The 21,133-nt window shown below is 51.1% G+C and overlaps 1 protein-coding gene across 27 annotated transcripts in view; it reads left to right on the plus strand.

Annotated features, from left to right (window-relative positions):
* Positions 1 to 21,133, plus strand: part of ARHGEF7 (Rho guanine nucleotide exchange factor 7) — a 102,845-nt gene that overhangs the window by 21,766 nt on the left and 59,946 nt on the right. For 9 of the 27 annotated variants that reach the window (XM_081551940.1, XM_081551942.1, XM_081551945.1 and 6 more), the window contains one exon: positions 7,392 to 7,478. The exons of 2 other annotated variants lie outside the window; for them this stretch is intronic. In XM_081551940.1, coding sequence (XP_081408066.1) covers positions 7,392 to 7,478 — 87 coding nt within the window. Of the gene's footprint in view, positions 1 to 6,271; positions 6,457 to 7,148; positions 7,208 to 7,391; positions 7,714 to 8,076; positions 8,409 to 18,655; positions 18,987 to 20,332; positions 20,558 to 21,133 lie in introns of those variants that run through there. 16 more of the 27 variants (XM_081551952.1, XM_081551958.1, XM_081551957.1 and 13 more) reach the window with 7 other exon arrangements.

Below are 21,133 nucleotides of genomic sequence, written 5' to 3' on the forward strand. Positions count from 1 at the left end.
CTGTGACACTGTGTTCTGTTTTTCACTGTGCCACCAGGAGGCTCACTGGGGTTAGGGTCCCAGCGAAAAACAGATGACGCTAAACCGACGGTTGAAGAGTATTTAATGAAGAGACTGTTTACAAAGTGGGGGCAGAGAGAAGACTGTGGAGGCGTCCCAGGAAGCCACCCCTCCTGGGGACCAGGGTCCCAGGCAGCTGGGTGTCTCCCAGCTGTTAGTTTCCTGTACTCTCCATCTTAGCTGAAACCCGTGCAATTCCTTGCTGATAGGACGGCCTGTTCTTCCTGGTGGCAGTTTTGGAGTCTAAGACTCTGGACACCTTCAGAGTTGGAGAGAAGGCACTGAGGGTGCCTTCATCCTGACTGCGAGTGGAGCTGGCTGTGCTGGGTGTGAGGTGGGTGGTGGGAAGAAGTTGGGGAAGCGGGAGCCCAGCAGCTGCTGCTGAGGTCTGACCTCTGACCTCAATGCTGCCTTGGAATTTAGTTTGTAGCAGATTCTCAGACCATCAGACACGCCCCTTATCATATATGGACTACAAAAGCAGTATTTCAAAGGGAAATCACAATGCTTTTGGGACTGTCTATGCCTCTGCCGGATTACAACTTTTGACGGAAAAGCCTGGAGTTTGTCGTGGTGGGAGGTTCGGGAGAGGATTGCTGGAAAGTGCGTGGGGCAGTCCTTGGAGCTCCTCTCTGGACACCTCGGGAGATGCACTCAGGGGAGCCCGCCTTCAGGTGGCTGCAAATAAAGCTGCCGTGAACATTCTCGAATGTGGTTTTGGAGGACGTGTTTCCATCCTGCTTGGGTAAATGCCTCGGGGAGGAACTGCTGGGGCTCAGGCATGTCTGACTCTGAGAGACTCTGCGGTTCCCTGAACACCCCACCGTCAGGCGTGGGGCTCTCCCTGCTCCCCGTCTTCAGTGCATGAGACCACCAGCCTTTTCCATCTCACCAGTCTGCCAGGTGGAGAGTGTTATCTGTGATTTTAATTGCATTTCCCCCATGACTAATGATGCACCACACTTTTTCATGTGCTCACAGCTTCTTCAGCAAAATATGGGGGGCGGTTAAGTATTGCCTTTTGTATCATCATGAAGGAAATGGCAACCCACTCCGGTATTCTTGCCTGGAGAATTCCATGGACAGAGGAGCCTGTGGGCTACTGTCCATGGGGTTACAAAGGTCAGACACGACTTGACAACTAAACCGCCACCATCACATTTCCATTTCTAGGTCCTCAGCTTGCACCTGTGCTCAACTCTGATGAGCCGCGAAGCCGCCTGTGCGCGGGGAGACCCTGGCACTGGCCCAGCTGTCCCCTCCCCTTTCACGACGACGACCCTCTCCCACCTCACCCTTTTGTCCCCAGGGTGCACGCTGCTGGGAGGAGGGCTTCCTGGCTGGGTCACAGAGGGCCCTGGTGCTGGGAGGGGTGTGACTGATGACTGCAGGCTGCAGCTCAGGGTTGTACTTCTTAGCTTTCACAGAAATTGAAGCAGACCCTATCAAGCTGTTAGCTGATGATGTAAAGTTTTTATTTATGACAGATTGTATCAGGACTTTGGCTGTGTAACTCAGAAGGTTTCACAGAATCAAGTTACATCCTAACAAAACTCCATCCATTTCCATTCACTTAATTTATGAACAAGGTTTCTCAGTGTTTGCATAAAAAACCCCAAGATAGGAATAGAACTGGTGCTGGTCCATATCCTTTTCCAGCAGCAAGTGATCATCCATGGGTAAATGAACTCATTTAAAAAAACCTTCTTCATAAGAAAACACTATTTCAATGACAGCATTATGTAATGTAATCAACATAGAGTGACTGTTTTAAAAGTACACATGTCCACTGCTCACACACACATATGCATACTGTATACTGGACAGTACAGTGTAACACAAGAAAGAAAACCTCCAAAACAGCATTAACTGAAGATTAAACATTTAAAAAACATTGCCTTAAGATATACATTTTCAAATAATTGCATTCTGTAATTAATAATTTTTATGAAAAACTAATATGTTTCCATCATTTGTGAACTCATAGAGAATTCATAACAGACCCTTATGGATTCATAGTTTTAAATGTTGCGGCAGTTCTTGTTATTTGTGGTAACTACATTCTACAAGGGCACCATGACCAATGAATTAGCAACAACTGAACCACCGTTCCTGGAGAAATACAGGGTTAGTTTCCTTTGAGACTATGGTCACGACATTTGGTCAACTAATCAATACATAATGTTGTTTTGGGTGTGTTTCTGTTTAAAGATGGCTTATTTAACATATATATATATGTGTGTGTGTATTTACAAATAATTACATGCCGTGTATCTTCATAAGAAAACACTGTTTCAGTGATAGCATTATGTAATGTAGTCACCATAGGGTGACTGTTCTAAAAATTACACATGTCCACTGCTGACACACACACATGCATGCTGTATACTGGACAGTACAGTGTAACACAAGAAAGAAAACCTCCAAAACAGTGTTAAGTGGAGATTAAACATTTAAAAATGTACAAACCACCTCACTGTCGATGCAGCTGTGCGGCATGTGGCAGGGCAGTGCGCAGTGTGGTTAAGCCCCTCCACGTTGGCTTGCCCCTTGGAAACTTGTCCCTTGTGGCTCAGCTGGTAAAGACTCCGCCTGCAATGCGGGAGACCTGGGTTCGACCCCTGGGTTGGGAAGATCCCTTGGAGAAGGGAACAGCTACCCACTCCAGTATTCTGGCCTAGAGAATTCCATGGACTATGGGGTCGCAAAGAGTCGGACATGACTTCTTTTTACTTCACTGGAAACTGAGGGAAAGTGGTGAAGCTCACTGGGCAGGAGAGGATAGATGTCAAGGAGGGTGGCCTGGCAGCCCTGCCCCAGGAGTTTGGCCTTCACAGCTTGGTGATGGTGTCAACAACTTTCCCTCCCAATCTGACTTGAAATAATTGCTTCAGCTTTGTCCGCTTGGCTTTTTGCCTCACATCTTTACGTGTTTTGGCATAAGAGATGAATGCAGTTGAGGCAAGGTGCTTAAATGTGAGGCTGCGTTTGGGCACAGGGCCCCTGTTTTCCATGTTATTGAAAATTTCTTCCAAGGCTGAAGGCCATTCCGCCATCTTGGCTGCTGTAAGAGGGACAGTTCTTGCGGTCTCAGGCTGACTTGCACTGCCATCCTCATCATCACTGACTTCGACACCTCACTCTGCCGTCTCATCTGAGTCTTGGTTGGTGGGTTCTGCTGTTGTTTCTCTCCAAATTTCCTCTCTGTCGCCTGCCTTCATGTTATGGAAACCCTCTCCACTCATTTGTTGTACAATATGCATTATGTTTTTGACACTATTCTTCATATTTTCTGTGACATCTTCAAAACCTTCAAAAATTTACAGTCTGGCCAAATGTTTCCCCAACAATTGCTGATGGTAGCCTGCTTGATGCTGTCCCAGGCTGTGCTGATATGATCAATAATGTTGCATATGGTGACTGACTTCCAGTACTCCAGTATGGTGGTCTCCTTGTTGGTGCTGAGAGCCTCGAACTGCTTACTGCTTAGTCACTTCAGTCGTGTCCGACTCCATGCGACCCCATAGACGGCAGCCCACCAGGCTCCCCCATCCCTGGGATTCTCCAGGCAAGAACACTGGAGTGGGTTGCCATTTCCTTCTCCAATGCATGAAAGAGAAAAGTGAAAGGGAAGTCGCTCAGTCGTGTCTGACTCCTAGCGACCCCATGGACCGCAGCCTACCAGGCTCCTCTGTCCATGGGATTTTCCAGGCAAGAGTACTGGAGTGGGCTGCCATTGCCTTGCTTAAAGCTCCCTGGCATAATGTGCTTGAAAGCTTTTATCATGCCCTGACTGAGGGCTTGGATGAGAGATGCCATGTTTGGGGGCATGAGGACAACTTCTATGTCAGGGTGGGCATTTTTGAACTCTTAACGTCAATGAACTGGGGCATTATCCAAAGTTAATAAAACCGTGAAGGCAAGTTTTTTGCTATGGAGATAGCGTTCAGCTTCTGGGAAGCAGTTGTGGAACCTTCCCAGAAATATTTCAGATGCCATCCATGCTTTTTTGTTCCATCTCCAGTGGACTGGTATATGGTTCAGTGTTTTCCCTCTGAATGCTCGTGGGTTTTGTGCTCTGTGTACCATGAGGGGTTTTCTCTTAAATTCACCCTTGGCGACTGCACATAATAGCAAGGTTACCCAGTCTTTGAATGATTTAAATCCAGGAGCTTTGGAGGCCATTTGCATTGCACAGGTTCACTTGCCAGCGTTCTTGTAAGTAAGCCACTTTCATCAGCACTGAAAACCTGCTCTTCCATATAACCCTTTTCATATATAACACTTAGCAGGTATTTTCTAAACTCTTCTGCTGCCTCCTGATCCGTAGAACCTGGCTTGCCTGCAAGTCTAACATGTTTCATGTGGCATCACCTTTTGAACTGTGCAAGCCAACCTGCAACATTCAGAAAACTAAGATCATGGCATCCGATCCCATCACTTCATGGCAAATAGATGGGGAAACAGTGGCTGACTTTATTTTTCTGGGCTCCAGAATCAGTGCAGATGGTGACTGCAGCCATGAAATTAAAAGACGCTTACTACTTGGAAGGAAAGTTATGACCAACTTAGCATATTAAAAAGCAGAGACATTACTTTGTCAACAAAGGTCCATCTAGTCAAGGCTGTTTTTTCCAGTGGTCACGTATGGATGTGAGAGTTGGACAGTGAAGAAAGCTGAGCGCGGAAGAATTGATGCTTTTCAACTGTGGTGTTGGAGAAGACTCTTGAGAGTCCCTTGGACTGCAAGGAGATCCAACCAGTCCATCCTAAAGGAAATCAACCCTGAATATTCACTGGAAGGACTGATGCTGAAGCTGAAACTCCAATACTCTGGCCACCTGATGTGAAGAGCTGACTCATTGGAAAAGACCCTGATGCTGGAAAAGATTGAGGGCAGGAGAAGGGGATGACAGAGGATGAGATGGTTGGATGGCATCACTGACTCAATGGACATGGGTTTGGGTGGACTCTGGGAGTTGGTGATGGACAGGGAGGCCTGGCGTGCTGTGGTTCATGGGGTTGCAAAGAGTCGGACACGACTGAATGACTGAACTGAACCTGCACTAGCTGAAAAGGGTTTAACGTTGTCCTGGCCCTGGGTAAGATGGTTGTGCATTTCTTTGGCTTTCAGCCTCACAACAATGCTGTATACTGCGCTCTTTTTATTGCTTGTCATCTCATGAATCCACAAATTTAGTTGCTTTTCCATCTTTCCCACAGCTGCATCATGCACTATAAAGGTTACTTTAGCACTTTCCAGAGCAGCTTCATGTAATCTCCGAATATCTTCTTCCTTTTTCTGCATGTACTGTATTGTTGACTCATTAACGTTGAATTTGGGGCCTGTAGCGCTGTAACTGGAGAAGGCAACGGCACCCCACTCCAGTACTCTTACCTGGAAAATTCCATGGATGGAGGAGCCTGGTAGGCTACAGTCCATGGGGTCGCTAAGAGTCGGACACGACAGAGTGACTTCACTTTCACTTTTCCCTTTCCTGCACTGGAGAAGGGAATGGCAACCCACTCCAGTATTCTTGCCTGGAAAATCCCAGGGACGGCAGAGCCTGGTGGGCTGCTGTCTATGGGGTTGCACAGAGTTGGACACAACTGAAATGACTTAGCAGCAGCAGCGCTATAACTCAGGCCTGAATGAAGTTTATCTATCACACATATTTTCTCTGTAAGGCACATCACAACCTTCTTGTGCTTAGGAACATTGGACAGTGCTTTAGCACTATGCTTGGGGGGCATTTAAAATAGTGAAATCACCAAGAAAAAGCAAAAAAAAAAAAAGTGAAAAACATGGCACCAATAGCGGAAAGGACATTTGCTTCCATTATGACCTAATGTAAGATGGCACAGCATGACCTTGTTCAAATTCAGCTGGGAACGTGTGCATAAGGAAATTCAAATTTCTTGCTGCTTTGCACATTTATAAATAGCTGAGAAGGTGCTGCAAATACGGATTTTGTGGTTACACATAAATTTTACTGAGTAGGCCAATTTGCAAATACGGAATCCATGAATGAGGACTGACTGAGGGAGTGAGGAAGTAGATGGGACTAGAAGGCAGCTTTGGTCTTGCTGTTCCGCTGGGAAAAAACCTGTTCACTGCTCTAGGAATTTTTAAACTTGAGGGGAAAAAAAAAAGTCTAATTTCCTCCATCTTTGCACTGCTTAACACCCTGGTTTTCTTTTGTAATTTTAGAAGCCCTGAGCACTTTGACATGAAACCACAGTATTCCTGAGAGAGGCCTGATGGAATGTCGAGATTTCACCCTAGAGGACAGAAGGATAAAAGTGTCTTGAACGTCTGAATGCTAGAATTCCCGATGACACTTCAGTGTAAAAAGCCTGCATGTGTCGTTCAGAACAACAAAAAGCTCTTCTGAGGTCTCAGGCGTCTCCCTTGATTTTTCTGTGTAATTGGTGCTGTTCTTGGTTTCCTTCGTTTCTTGCCGTGGGAGGGTTAGTAACTCCTTACATGCGTGGCGGTGGCCTTTACAGCTCTGCCTTGGACCAAGCACCGAAGGTCTGTCTGCAGGAGCCCTCGCCGCTCCTCTCCGGTGATGGAGGCTGCAGTTGCCACCATTTATCTCCCCAGCCTTTGCGCTGACGAGTAACCGGCTATTTTGGTTAATCATTGATGAAGCACATGGTCCATATTTAGGAGAAGAAAACATTGCGCTTTAATCCCAGCATGCATATTTTACGTTGCTAATTAGTTTAAATCATCTATTAGAATTCTACCCCCCTCCCCCCTCGAGCCGGGGGCAGGGAAGAACCGAAGAAAAAACAGGTTCTCGCCAGCCCCTTCGTTGTTGCTTGAAGCGGCGGAGGCCAAGCTTTCACGGGTCCCCGCTGGGCCGGGGGGCAGGCCGCGTCCACGGGGCCGGGTCGGGGAAAAGCGCCAGCTTTCGGGGAGGGAGGAGTCCGCGCGTGGCCTGCGTCAGGTGGGCTGCATCCGAGGCTGAGGGCCAGGAGCCAGGCGAGGAGGCCGCGCCAGCGAGGCAGAGACCGGAAAAGGTCGCGTGCGGGGGGCTGGCCGGGGCGCGGTCTGAAGACGTCACTTCCGCCGTCGCTCCACTTCCTGGTGAGGGAAGGGGCCTGAGGAGATTGGTGCAGCCGGGAGGAAGGAAAAAGGGTGAGGAGAGGCGGCGGCCGGGCGCGCGGGCGCCGGGGGGCGGCCAGGGTCGCGCCGGGCTGCCGGGGCCGCCCGGGCTGGTCGCGTGAGGGGCGGGCGCGCCCGCGGGAGACCGCGGCGGGCTCGCCTCCGAGCGCGCCCGCGGCCTGCGCGTGGCGCTCAGCGCCTGTCCTCTGTGTTGCAGGTCTATCCGGAGCCCCGGAGCGAGGGCGAGTGCCTGAGCAACATCCGCGAGTTCCTGCGAGGCTGCGGGGCGTCCCTGCGGCTGGAGGTGAGGCCGGGGCGCGGGGCGCGGGCGGGCGGCGCCCAGGGGCGAGCGCGGTGTCGGGGCGGGGACGAGCCCCGCGGCTCGCCCTCCGCGGTGGGGAGAGGGGCTCTGGGTGGCTCGCGGTGCCGCTGACAAGCGCTCGTTCGTCGGGCGCTCTCGGGTTCCTTGGTACCTGCCTCAGCCTCCTCTCTGCCCTGGGGATGCTCGGAGGACCCGCATCCAGGCTGGCGAAGCCCAGGTAGGTGTCAGGCCGAGCCTGGAGCCGTCTTCTTTGACGGGCCCCTCCTCCTCCTCGACGCGCTCGTGGTCTCCCTGAGGCTGTAGGTCAGCTGGCTTTCATTCTGACTGGACCTTTAGGTTAGAGACGTTAACCTGCGTCTCGGGGAGCCTTCTGGGCGGGGGTGTCGTTTCTGCGTTGCTTATTGTCTCTACGCTGAGTGCCGTCTTTCAGCGGCGTCTCTCTGGAAATTCCTTTTTCATCTCATGTTCCCATGTGTGGTCCCCACCCCCCCAAATCCTGGGGTAGTGCTTTAGATCAGAAATGCGGCTGCTTTGTGTCTGTCGGGGGTTTACATCTTGCCTCTTCTCCCTGTGGCTTTAGCACTGTCGGCCTCTGTTTCCTGATCTGAGTGCTGAGGTGAATTCTACCAAGCTCCTAGGCAGCAGTGTGTGAAAGCATCTTCAAAGGGACCGTGGCAGGTTCTCATCCTAAAAGGGCAGCCTCTTCGGTTTCTCGGGAAGTAAATCTGGAAGCCGTCAAATCTGAGGAAGATTCTATGGAAAGCTTATCTGTTGGTACTGTTTTTATCAACACTAAGTTGATAGTGTTTGATATCTGTGAGGAAATCAGACTCAGAGGCGATTCCAAAGCAGAGATGCGGCCGTTCAGGAGCGGGAGAGACATTGGTTCAGGAGGGTCCTTTTCTCTGCTGGGTGAGCTTGGCCATTTTTCATTGAGGTCCCCTGTCAGGCTGTGATAATGAATGTTTGTGGCAGTTTTTGCTTTTTCTTGGTTGTTGTGGGATTTTATTATCTTTTCCAAACTGTTGAGGTTTTTTTTTAAATCATTAAATTTGAAACTCAGTTTGTACTTTGATTATAATGTGACATTTTGATGTAAGGTTTTGAGGAAAGAATTGTTTTAAAGAAAGTTGAATTTAAAAAAACCCATCCTTAGTTTTCCAAAGGTTACTGTTGAAATTTTTTGTAGCTACTGTTTTTTAAAATTAAGAGCTTATTTAAAGATGTTCTGGAAGAGACTGTTCACTAACACATCCTAAGCATCTAGAACAGTGCTTGGCATTTAGTAGGCCTTCCATAAATGCTTGTGATTGACTGACCTTGTGGAGAAGGAAATGGCAACCCACTCCAGTATTCTTGCCTGGAGAATCCCAGGGACGGCGGAGCCTGGTGGGCTGCCGTCTATGGGGTCGCACAGAGTCGGACACGACTGAAGCGACTTAGCAGCAGCAGCAGCAGCAGCAGACTGACCTTGAAGTTGTAGTTTGTATCAGATGTTTCACTTTATATAGAAAAATCAACTTTGACCTGTTTTGTGCAAGTTTTTAAGAATATCTTTTCTAGTAAATTTAAAATAGAGACAAGTTTAGTTAATATTCTTTCAAGCTTAATTATAAGTTATACTTAAAATTTTCAATTAAATGAGAGGTAATGATAATAATACAGCAGATCAGAAAGCCCATACACTGTTTAAGCACTCTGAAAAAGGAGCTCTGTGTGGTATGGACTCAAGGTGGGCTTCCAGACTTGTTCTCATCCGTGATGTGAAGGGACAGGCCTGCTCTCTGAAAGACAGCCTCACACATGCAACACAAGTGTGGCCATTTCCCAGGGTTTTTAAAGAAAAACATGTGGAAGGGAGTGAGCAGAGAGAGGCTTTGTTCTTGTGAAATACCTTGTAGCTCTATATGCTTTGTTTTCACAAAATCCTGGAGACGAGAGATTGACAAAAAAGCTTTTGAAATTACAAATGTGAAACCCAAAATTGATAGCTTGAATTCTAGATTAGCTTTTTTTTATGTAAAGTGTCAAGGTGCTTTTTTCCAGAGGTTTAGACTGAACTGTATTTGTAACAGACTGCTTATTTTTGGTATATGTATTTTCTTGTTTACCACCATTATAAATTATCTATAGATTTCTTAAAGGAAAAGAGGAATGGAATACAGTAATCACTTATCAATTATTTTCATGTGTACACATGCGTTCCACAGTGTGGAAATCAAGTACTATCCCCCAGTGAGTGGTTCTGATTATGAAAGGAGTTTTAATTTTAAAGCAGTATTATACAGTTTGAATTTATGGTTAAGCTTTGAAAAACAATTTAGGTTTTAGGTTAGAAAACATTTTGAAATTTGGAAAATGTAAAAACTTATTGGAAAACCATGTTTAGCAAAACAGCTTATGTGACTTTGATCTTTTCATTTTGCTTATGATTTTTTTTTTGCTACCCAGTAAGCATCTTATTTGACTTTTTTTGTTTCCTTCAGTAGTATGGAATTTGATAAGAATTTATATTTTTTTCTCATGTTTCTAATAGTGTAATAAGGATGTAAAGTAACACTATTTAGAATTATGTATGCCTTGATAATAAAGTTGGAACTTTCCTGGAAAAGTCGAGTTTGCTAATGAAAGGAGCCAGGCAGTGTGAGTGTCTCCAGCTCGAGAACGTTGGGTCTGGAAGCCCTCATTCACCTGGTACATGTGGGAGGACAGAACTTGTCCTGGTCGTTGTGAGAATGTTGCTCATGCTGACCAACTCTTGTGTGTCGTTTTCCTGTCTCCACGTGGCCCCTGATTGCAGCTCTCAGTAGCGTGCTGCTTCCTGTTGTTTGTATTCCTTAAGGACTTGCACGTGTTGCCTTAGTTTACTCCTTAGTCTGTTGAGTCAGCCCAGTCCTCGTTTTATAGGAAGGAGCCACAGTCTGACATCAGCTCTCACTATTAACCCTGTGACCCGCAGGGCTGCTGTTGGGCTTGTTGAGGAACACTGCAGGGGTGGTGGCTCAGCAGGTCCTGGGCAGCAGGGGTGGGTATGAGGGTCTGGGTGCTGGAAATAAACAGAAAGGCTGGCAGAGCTGTGCGGGCCTCTCGGGGGACCGGCGGTGGGGAGCTGGGGTGCGGAGCTGGCGCTGGCCCTCCTCAAGGTGCTTCCTCGCCGCTGCAAGCAGCATTGCTTCCTGAGCCTCCTGGAGGAGCAGGTAGTGAACGTTAGGGACGCAGCGCTGCTTGCTGTGCACTCATCTGCGTGGTGAGTGAAATGTCCGCAGCTGCAGACCATCGCTTGTCTGGAGTGACCACCGCCGAGCCGGAGGGGGCAGGTGGAGGTCGGGGAGTAATGCCCTGGATACTCACAAGTGCCCGAAACCGAAAGGAGACTGGTCCCTGGTGGTGGGCGTGTCCGGAGGGCGTGTTCTGGCTTCGCTCTGTGTGACTGTTCTGGTGGCACGTGGACTCTGGTGTTGGTTTCACGGGGTGAACGGTGGACGTGTTCACATCGCAGCTGTGGGTCCGTGCTGACTTTGTTGTCTTGTTTCTTACCTGTTAACAGATTTGTATCTGAAAACCAAGGCATTACTTTCTTAGCCTCTCCGCCTGTGTCACCCTCAGCGGCAGTTGGCTGCTTCAAGGAGTGATTTTTTTACAGAAAACCGAGTGTATCTCATGTCACCAGGACCCAGGTCCTTTGTCCTTGTCGTGGGATTGAATGAATTAGTGTTTAGCACTTAGAACAGCACCTCGTATATTTTAGGTGCTAAGTAGATAGACAGTGGTTGTTGTTATTATCGTTTGCTTGTAGTTTGAACAACTCTGGTAGGTATTTTTAAAAAAAAATCTCTACCCCATAATCCATATTCAGTTATATAAAATTCAAGAAATGGAGAAATGTAAGAGGAAAATAATTATATAGTGATGCCATCTAGAGATAACCAGTGTGAAAATTAGTGTATATTTTTCAGCCATTTCCCCCTTTGCATATAAATATGGTTTTAAAATATCCATGACATCATAGTATACATGATGTTTTATAATGTGCTGTAGCTTGCCATAGTGACTGTTGTGTGAAACGTTTGTCTTCTTGTTTTTAGTGATGTCCTCACAGTCGGTGGGGCTCCTCCCCAGTTCTGGGTGTGGGGGTTGTTTCTGAGTCTTCCTTGTTGTCAGCAGTGACCTGTGACGGCTGTCGCTGTACAGGATCCCTTGTCCTTGATTGTCTTCGAAGGAGACGCTGCCTGATGTGGCAGTGTGTTAGGTCGGAGGTGGGGGTTTCGCAGGTCTTGAGCACCTCTGCCAGAGTGTCTCCTAGACGTCTTGTCCCTTTGCCTCGCCATCAGCAGTGCGTGAGAGAGCGCGCGCCTCTGCAGCCCAGTGGCTCCTTCCTGCTACCTGTTGTTTCTCTTGCCTTCAGGCTAATGGAACCCTCCTGGGTTGGACAGTCTAGCTTTTCTTTCTTATATCATCTGCTGTGCCCGCCTCTCTGGGTAAATGGTAAACTGAAGCCGACGTGATGCACTCGAGATTTCCTGCATTGGACTCGGGAAGGAGGATGTGAAAGAAAAGCTGCTGGACTAGGAAGTAGAAGTTGAACGCCTCAGACGTTTGCAGTACTGTCTTCCATCTCTCTCACAAGTGGCCTCTGGCCTGGCGCCGGCCAGGGGTGTTCCAGGGCCACTCTGTAAAGGGGGCGCTCTGGCTGGAAGTGAGTTTGGCGACTGTGTACCACGGTGCCCGTTTCCTGCGGTGTGAGTGACGGAGCTTTGAGTTTCTCCCTACAGAGAGAAGGGAAGGGCGTCCTTAGGGCCCCCCAGGGTTGTCATCCGCCGGGCTGATGGGCTGCTGAGGTGGGAAAGAAAGCGCCTTACGTCTTTCTGAAATTCGCATCTTCCTTGTGCATTTCTGAAGGGCAGATTCTTTCATTAAACTTCTTTGTCCTCATGCTCAGTTCTCATCTAGATTTTTAGCAAGGTTATGATTGAGATTTTGCCCAAAACTATTTAAAAATACTGTTGAAAGAACTAAAACATGCTCGTGTGAAAACTTGAAACTTGTTGATGTAGGCTTCAGATTTAATTGAAACAAAGACAAAAGTGCACAGTCCTTTCCCTGGGAATGCGATGCCCCCCAGGTGCCATCACCACCTCTGCCCTGGACTCAGAGGGATGGATCGCTACGCTGCATGCTGTTGCTTTGCACTGCAGGTGTGTTTGGGGTCACACAGGCTGTTGTCTTAGCTAGTCTGTTCCCCTGACTTCATGGTGAGCTGGAAGTGGTAGGGAATGATGTAGTGTTTATTGACTGACTTACCGAATAAACTCTTGAAGTCAAGTTATTCATGTTTTTGCCAGAACTTGCCTTTTAAAGAAGTTGAGAGACAGTGAGTAATTAAAAAGTCATTTGGGAGGTGAAATGAATAACTGTTCTCTGACCATCTTGTAGGTGCTTATAAGCAGAGACGGTAAATTCTCCTCTGATTATGATTCTGTTTAGTTTTTCCCGCACCCTCTGTGTTACACTGCAGAGCCTGGCCAGCTGTCCTGCCAGTGAGCGGCTGGTCCCCTCGGCATGCAGGCTGCTTCCCACGTGGAGACCTGGACTTCCCTTCCCCTCAGGTCTTTGGGGTCTCCTGTCAGGATCAGCGCCATTCGATAGAAATATAACTGAGCCACACCTGTTATTTTAAATCTCCTAGTAACTACATGTAAAAAAAGGCAAAAGAAACATGAAGTTCATTTTTAATAGTACATTGTCTTCAACCTACTGTACCCATAATGTTCTTATTTCAAGGTGTGGTTGACGTGAAAATATTGTTGATGTTACTTTGTTTTTTCACACTCAATCTTTAAAATCTGAAGTGTATTTCTCTGACTGAAAGCGTCTCTGGCTCTGAATTGGCTGCACTGGAAGTGCTTAACACTTCATGAGGCAGGTGGCACCCACATCGGACCCTTGAAGTCTCCATCATTGAAGAGGCTGGAGAAACACATCAAGTTGAAGTTAAACAGGAATGGCGTGTTGAGTAGAGTGTGTGCCGAGCTGTTCCACGTGTGCGGTTTAGTTAAGTCTTACCAGATGCCCTGCAGAGAGGGTGGCACTTTTCCCACTTTGCAGATGAGGGGATGATGAGGTCTCAGGTCACAGCCCAGTGTGGGAGCGCCGGGATTTGAACTTGGGTCGTGTGGCTCCACCAGCTGCGTCCTCCTGGGCCCGCTGCTCCTGGACTGGGCCAGCTGAGCCGGAATCGCAGCTTCCGCTGGTTTCTGTAGCTGCCTGACAGACCACCACAGACATAGTGGAGTCACTGCTGCTTCCTGCCTCTCGGCCCTGCAGGGAGGCCCCTGGTCCCTCGCAGATCCTGACGGCATGGCAGCTGGCTGGGCTGTTGGTGGGAGCTCCGGGGGAGCATGGCTTTCCATGGCTGCCGAGGTGGTGGGCAGAATCCGGGTCTTGTAGGGGACCGTGGAACAGGGGGAATGGCCTGTGGGACCGAGGAGCGGGGGGACAGTCTAGGGGGACCGCGGAGCAGGAGGGACGATCTAGGGGGGACCGCGGAGCAGGGGGGATGGTCTGGGGGGACCGCGGGGCAGGGGGGACGGCCTAGGGGGACCGCGGGGCAGGGGGGACGGCCTAGGGGGGACCGCGGAGCAGGGGGGATGGTCTGGGGGGACCACGGGGCAGGGGGGCCGCGGGGCAGGGGGGACGGCCTGGGGGGGACCGCAGGGCAGGGGGGACGGCCTAGGGGGGCCCGCGGGCCAGGGGGGACGGCCTAGGGGGGCCCGCGGGGCAGGGGGCATGGCCTGGGGGGGGCCACAGGGCAGGGGGCACCGCTGCTGTCGGGTGCTGGTTCTGCGTGCTCGCGAGGAGAGTCCTGACACTCTTGGCTGCCTGCTTCTCTGGCCACAGGAATTCTAGCCACTCAGGGGCCTGTCTTTTGATCTCACTCCCCTCTTTTACTCCGTTTCCCTCCTTTCCCAAGTCCAGTCAAACAGACTGCTTTGAATATCTTCTAGTCATCACTTTTCTATTTTCATTTAAAAACCAATCAAGAGATCTTGTTGATCTTGAGGAAGGGACCCCCACCTCCTGACAAGCTTCTCCCCGCTGGTCTTGGGGAAGGCGAAGTGCCCCCCTTCCTTGCCCCGAGGCGGGTTGTGTCCCTGAGGAGCTCCTCGGAGTCCTGGGAACTAGTGAGAGGACAGGTTCCCAGTGAGTAACTGCAAAGCGAAACGAATCCCGAGGCCTCTCAGACCATATTTAGATGTGAAATCTGCATTCATTATGTTAAAAAAATAACTTTCTAGCCAGAATATGCATTTCTGACCTAATTTGATCCAAATTTTGGACCCGATTTAGGTTGGTGTGTGTTGGGTGTTTTCCCTGGCAGCTGAGAGAGACCGCCTGGTCCTCGAGCTGAGCGGTGACGGGGTCTCCTGTCCACGGCCGCTTGTCTTTCCCCCCGCGCTCCAGGGTGACTCTAGGGGAGAGTAGCAGGCAGGCCGGGTGGCATCCACCAGGCTGCGGAGCTTCTGTATAGGACTGTGGTTCCAGCGTCCCCTGTGGAGACAGTCTGCTTTAACTAGTTCCCCTGTGGGCCCTTTATTTTTAGTTGTAAGTTTTGTTTGTTTGCTTTTGGCTGTGCTGGGTCTTGTTGCTGTGTCCAGGCTTCCTCTAGCTGCGGTGAGCGGGCGACCTGTCTCTAGGTGCAGGGCATGGGCTCGAGGCGCGCGAGATGAGTTGCTCGGTGTTATTTGGGCTCTTCCCAGACCAGGGGTCGAACCAGTGTCTCCTGCGTTGGCAGGCGGATTCTTATCCCCTGGACACCAGGGAAGTCCTGGTGTGTGCTTGGCATGAGGGGTTGGTGACGTTGGGAGCGGTCTGGCCGGGAGAGAGGGCCGCATGTTTCCCCCAAGCCTGCAGAAGAGCCAGGAAGCCTGCCCGGCAGAGGAGGCACAGAGGGAAGCTGCCACTCTTCTCGGTGCAGGACCGGGCCGGCCCAGCTGCGCTGGGACTGGAGGCGTGTTGGCATGGCCCCGTGAAAGGACAGGGGGCCCGTTGGGATGGCTGGTTTGAGTCCTGTTCCCTGCGGCCTTCAGGGGAAAGCTCCGTGCTTGACAAGTGAAGTGCTTCCCCGTCTGCTCAAGTGTGAAGCGGGAGGGCTGCTGAGGGGATGCAAGAGAGAACCTCGTGATTAGCCCTCCTTTAGTTTGAAAAGTTTACAATCAGCAGAACAGCCGGGAGACTAGGGTGAACACCCTGTAGACATTGCCTTATTGTTCAGTCGCTAAGTTGTATGCAAGCCCATGGTTCCTTTGCTAACTAGTTAACCCTCGTGTGGGCTTCCCTGGTAGCTCAGCTGGTAAAGAATCCGCCTGCAGTGCAGGAGGCCTGGGTTTGATCCCTGGGTGGGGAATATCCCCTGGAGGAGGACATGGCAACCCACTCCAGTATTCTAGCCTGGAGAATCCCATGGACAGAGGAGCCTGGCGGACTGCAGTCCCTGGGGTCACAAAGAGTCGGACGCGACTGAGCACAGCACCCCCATGTGCACTTGGGGACACGCTCAGCACGCACATGTTTAGAACGAGGCCCTCCTGTTGCGTAGCCGCGTCCTGCTGGCACCACCCGGAAGGTTTCTGCTGTTCTGACGACGCCATCCCAGCTGCGGTCCCCGGGGTCTCCTGTGACTTCTGTGGCGTCTCTTTCCGGGCACGCGCCACCCGGGGGTCGTGTGCTGCGCTCACTGTGACCTGTGCCGTTGGTCTCTAGTTTCTCCACCGTTGTCCTCTGTGACCCCTTGGTTTTGAAGACTTGGGTTGTTACCCGTGAAGCCCTCATAGGAGTTCCCTGAGCCTCATCGTGACAGCTTGTGGCCCCTCTGCTCCGGCCTTTAGCCCTGCAATGGATTCTTGATTGCTGTTTTTTATTAGTAAGCTCTGCTTTTTCTGTCATCTCAGTGAAAGCCTTGGGAGGGATGGGAGTTAATGTGTCCTCGCAGTTTGCTGTCGTGACGCGTCCCTCCCAGCCTGTGTCCTGTCACTGCTCTGACTAACATGACGTGCTCCTTGCCCTTTTGGCTCCAAGTGTCCGCGCCTAAACCAGCCGTCAGCCTGAGTAGTTGTCGTGCACCTGCTCAGACCCTCTGTCTGGTGACCATGCGACTGTCCTCTGGATGAGGAGCCCTCGGCGGGCAGATGGGCTGGTGCTGAGCCACCCTCCTCTGCGGGCGCTGCCCCGCTGACCTGTGTGTGTGTGTGTGTCAGGGGGCCCAGCGACTGATGTGGTTCAGCACTCTGCTCCCCTCTGGAACCTCTATTAGAAGGCCTTTTGGAGCCTCGATTTCCCTTTATGAGGTAAGGTTGGTGTGAAGTCTGCAGCGTAGTGCCTGGGGCCTCAGAGGCTGCCCGTGCTCGTCTTCACACCTGGCGGCATCTGTCTGGGATGAAGGCTCCTATGGAGGGCGGAGACGTTGCAGCCCTTTCATGCGTCAGTCCTGCTGCCTCGCTCCTCAGGACTCTTTGCTCCTTTCTGCCCCAGCCCTTCCTGGAAATGCCTAAAATATTCAGTGTCTCTTTTCTTGAGTAAGTGGTCCCTGTCCTCGTGTTTTAGGTGTTGATACAGTGGAATCCACAAAATTGAATATGATCTAATTTGTCATTTTAAGGGAAAAGAAATGGGGGCACATTGGGTGAAAGTGGTGTGTATCGATAGAATCCATAATTGAACTTTAATTTTATCCCTAGGGTTTAGGAGTAGGTGGAATTAAGTGCAGAATCTGCAGAAGCCAAGAAAGAGAACATTCCCTTCTGGATTTCTGTTTTTCGCATATCCCCAGCAATATGGAGCATTTGCATTAAACTTAAATAGCACAACTCATTTAAGATTCACTTTTACTCATCTTGTTCTAAAATCACAGATTCCACTTGACACTGTGATGGGGCAAGATTATATTTTTACACTTTGAGAGCCACACTCCAGAGCTGTGCCAAAAGTAACAATTTCTTGTGTCAAAAATAAAACTTGCTCCTAAATCCATCAGTGGAGCTGACCTGGCTGGGTGCATTTGGAATTTTGCAGCCACCCGAGTTGAGACGGAGCTGTGTTGGCCTTCCACGGGGGCCTGGGGGGGCTCCTCTCTGTTGGGAGGGTGCAAGGGGAGCTTCTCTGCGTTGCCTGGTGCTCTCTCTCTGGTACATGAGCTGGTGGTGGCGTCGTTGAGGTGCGAGTCGTCTGCTTTTGCAGCGCTGTGACCAGGTGGGGCCGTCTGTTGTGGTTGTGACGTCTGATGAGATCGGGAGGGTGTGTGTGAAGCGTTGGTGGTAGCAGCTCACTACTGTTATGTCGTCACTGGGTCTGGTGGTCAGTCCCGGGGCGACCTTCCCTGCCTGCTCTGAGTCACAGCTGCGGCCAGGTCTCCAGGAGGCTTTTGCGTGTCATCACCTGGCCTTGCCCGGCTCTCTGCACTGCCCTGCCTCTCTGGCCACTCGGCTGTGACTCTGGCAGGGCCCACTGGTGTGGCCGAGGTGGCGGACTTGCTGGCTGTGGCCGGGGGCTCCTGGTGGCCTTGTGGCCTCGTGAGGAAGGACCTTCCTGAACTGCAGCCCATGTGGAGACAAGCCGAGTCAGGCCCGAAGCTTCTGATTTCGTGCCCGTGGTTCTTGGCGTTCTTGACTCTTTAGTTATGCAAACCAATAATTTTTTGTTTTGTTTACGCCAGTTTGAATTGGGTTTTACTTGCTTACAGTTGGAAGGTTCTTGACTGATGAGATCTTTGTTACGTGAGGTATAACATTATGTGAAGTTTGCGTTTCTGTTTATTATATGGAAGATTCTCCTGACTTTCATACCATTTGTGACCCTGGAAGCTAAAGCAAAGCCGCTCCTGGGTGTTGGGGTGGGGAGAGCCTTTCAGATGGATGAGCCGGGCACCCTGCGGGTGGGGGTGCCCCAGTCCTCTGTTAGGCGTGCCAGCGCTCCACAGAGCGCCTCTGACCTCTGACAGGCCCAGTTAGCAGGAGCGGCAGCTGGATTTGAGGAGAAGAGGGGTGGCACAGGAGCTCGGACCCCGTGGAGGGCCTGGGGCTGGCTTCCTGCAGGGATCTCCCCTCCTGAAGGCGGGGCTGTGGCCCTTCCGTGGACCAGGAGGGTCTGGCGACTGGGGCCTGCCTGTGGGAGACAGAGCCACATGCCCACCAGGCTGCGGGCTCCTGACCCACAGCTTGTGGTTGGGTGTCTGGGTGTTGGGGTCACTTGTTATGTTGACAGGTGCACGGAGGTGGCAGGTGCCCTGCGATTTGTCTCCCTTCATTTCCGGGCCCCACCTTCCTTCCCGGCTCACGTGGCCCCTGCCGGAGGTGCTGACGCACGGGGAGAGGGGACGTCTCCTGAGAGAGCCGAGACCTGGGGTCTTTCTGGGACCCAAGAAAGACCCTTGAGCAGGCCTGTGAGGCTTGTCTTTAGGGTTTGGAAGGAAGGAAGACCTTTGTTTGCTCTAGAGTGGTAGGTGCTGTTTTGGGAGAGGACATTGAATAACAGGGAATTCTGTGACTCAGCCAGCCTAAGAGGTTTTAACTTTTACCATCTAGTGTGACGATGGTCCAGCTCTACGTGACCTGACCGCTGCACTTAATACCTTTCTTCCCCTTTGTGTTCTGGAGCCGTGCTCGCTCTTCAGGAGCCAGCTCTGTTGGGGAAGACATGGGTTTATGTCCAGCTCTTACCAGAGGAGGCTGTGTTCACCAGCAGCTCCCACGACCCTGTGGCTGAGCACTCGGAAGGTGTGTCCTGCCTGTTGTGCTGGCTGCGGAGACGATGTGGCTGTGCTGAGTGGCCTCTGTCCTGGGGTCCAGGCTGGGGGAGCAGCTCCCGAGCGCCGTGCCCTCCTTACGCCGGAAGGTTCCTGAAGCTTCTGTTGGGACGTGAAGACATCGTCCTGCTCAGAGCGGGTGCTCGTGCTCACTCTCGTTGGCCGGCGCTGCCGGCGGTGGGGCGGTGGGTGGGGGACGCCCACCCTGTGTCTGGGGAGGGCCCAGTGCAGGCTGAGAGACCTGGAGTCAGACGGGGAAGCCAGAGGGCAGCGGGATGCACCTGGGTTCTGGGTTGGTCTGCGCTGGCTCTGGCCTTGGGCCTCTGAAGCCTATTTTACCGTGTGATTGGTGACACCTTCCGAGAGTCACGGGGCTGCTCCTGCTGAAGCACAGTCATCCTCTGGCCGGGGGTCTCAGAGCTCCTGCTCTCGTGGGCGGGCCCGCTGACCACATTGCCCCGCTGGTGGGTGCTGGTAATGGCTGGCGTGTGGCCGCCTCATCTCTTCCTGGGGGACAGGTGAGCCCTCGTATGTCAGGGGTTAGTTCAGGGACCAGGCCTGATACCACATGTGATGCCAAGTGTAAGGAAAGAGCGTGTCAGAGGGTGGTGTAGGGGAACGAGGGTGAAGGCTGGGAGGTCGAGTTTGGCTCGGCTAAGTGATGGGCAGGCTTACGGCCAGTGCTCTCGGGGGCTCCAGCTGCTGGGGCCTCAAGAACCTGCCTTCTCTGCTGCTCAGAGGCGGGGTGGGACGCTGGGCGGATGGACTTCTGTCTGGGAGCCTCAGTGCCCTGATGGACTGAGGTGACCGCTGGCAGAGGGTCCACGGGTGGGCAGGCTTGTCTCCGAAGCGTGGGTGCCCCGGGGTAACTGTGTGCACCCTTACTCCCACTTTCTCTGAACCCTAAGATTTTTTCTGTTTTTGCTTTTTGTTGAATAGATTCCTGTTTCAGGAAGTAGTCGGTTATCTTTCTGTAGAGAAGCCCTTTAGTCAAAACATCTGTTGGCTCAGAATGTGCGTCTTCCCCTCTTGGTGGCAGGCGCTCGTCTAGTCTCACTGTGTGGCTTCCTGTTGAGAAGTGTGGGGTGAGTGTGAATTCACTCAAGTTCTGACGTCACTTGAGAGCCCATTGCTGGGCTGCTTCAGCCAACCAGACGCTTCCTGGTGTCCAAGTAAGACACATAGTTCTGGAGTAACAGGAAACTCCAGCTTTCAGCATCCTGTTTTTCTGGGTTTTGTGATTCTCTGCCTCACCACGATGAAGGTGAGTAGATACTTTTATGTATATTTCTTCTTGCAGAATACCACAATTTGAATTTTCCAAGCTCTGGAATTAGGACTTGAGAACTGAGACTGCCTCCTCCCACCTTTTCCGGGAGAAGGAGCTGTTGTGTTCTGACAGAAGGGGTGGGAGGCCTGTTCAGGGTCCCCCTTTTAATAAAGAACTCAGCCAGCCCATTGCAGGTGTAGCTGCGCACGTCCTCCCGGATCACGGTCTCCTCTGACTTGAACTGTAATAGTCTGTGTCATACGGGGATCCCAAAGACTGTCCTAAGGGGTACTCGTTTTCACAGGCGGGCAGAATCTGGCATCACGAATGTTTTGTCTCCTGCTCCATCCGCGAGAAAGGCGTGAGCAGTGTCGCCGAGTGCTTGGGTGTCTGAGTTCACAACTGTCTTCCCCTCTCCCAGCTCTGTTTGCGTTCCTCTCTCAACTTGGGTTTAATGGCCTGCTTTCTAGAGCTGGTTGTTCATCTCTTGGATTTTCTTTCTTTGGTTCATGTTTAAATAAGCGCACCTCATGAGGATGTTTCCTCATCTCAGAAGTTAAGACAGGAGGC

Source organism: Giraffa tippelskirchi, chromosome 12, assembly GCF_054371585.1.
Source record: "Giraffa tippelskirchi isolate mGirTip1 chromosome 12, T2T-mGirTip1v1.2.pri, whole genome shotgun sequence".
Classification (NCBI taxonomy): domain Eukaryota; kingdom Metazoa; phylum Chordata; class Mammalia; order Artiodactyla; family Giraffidae; genus Giraffa; species Giraffa tippelskirchi.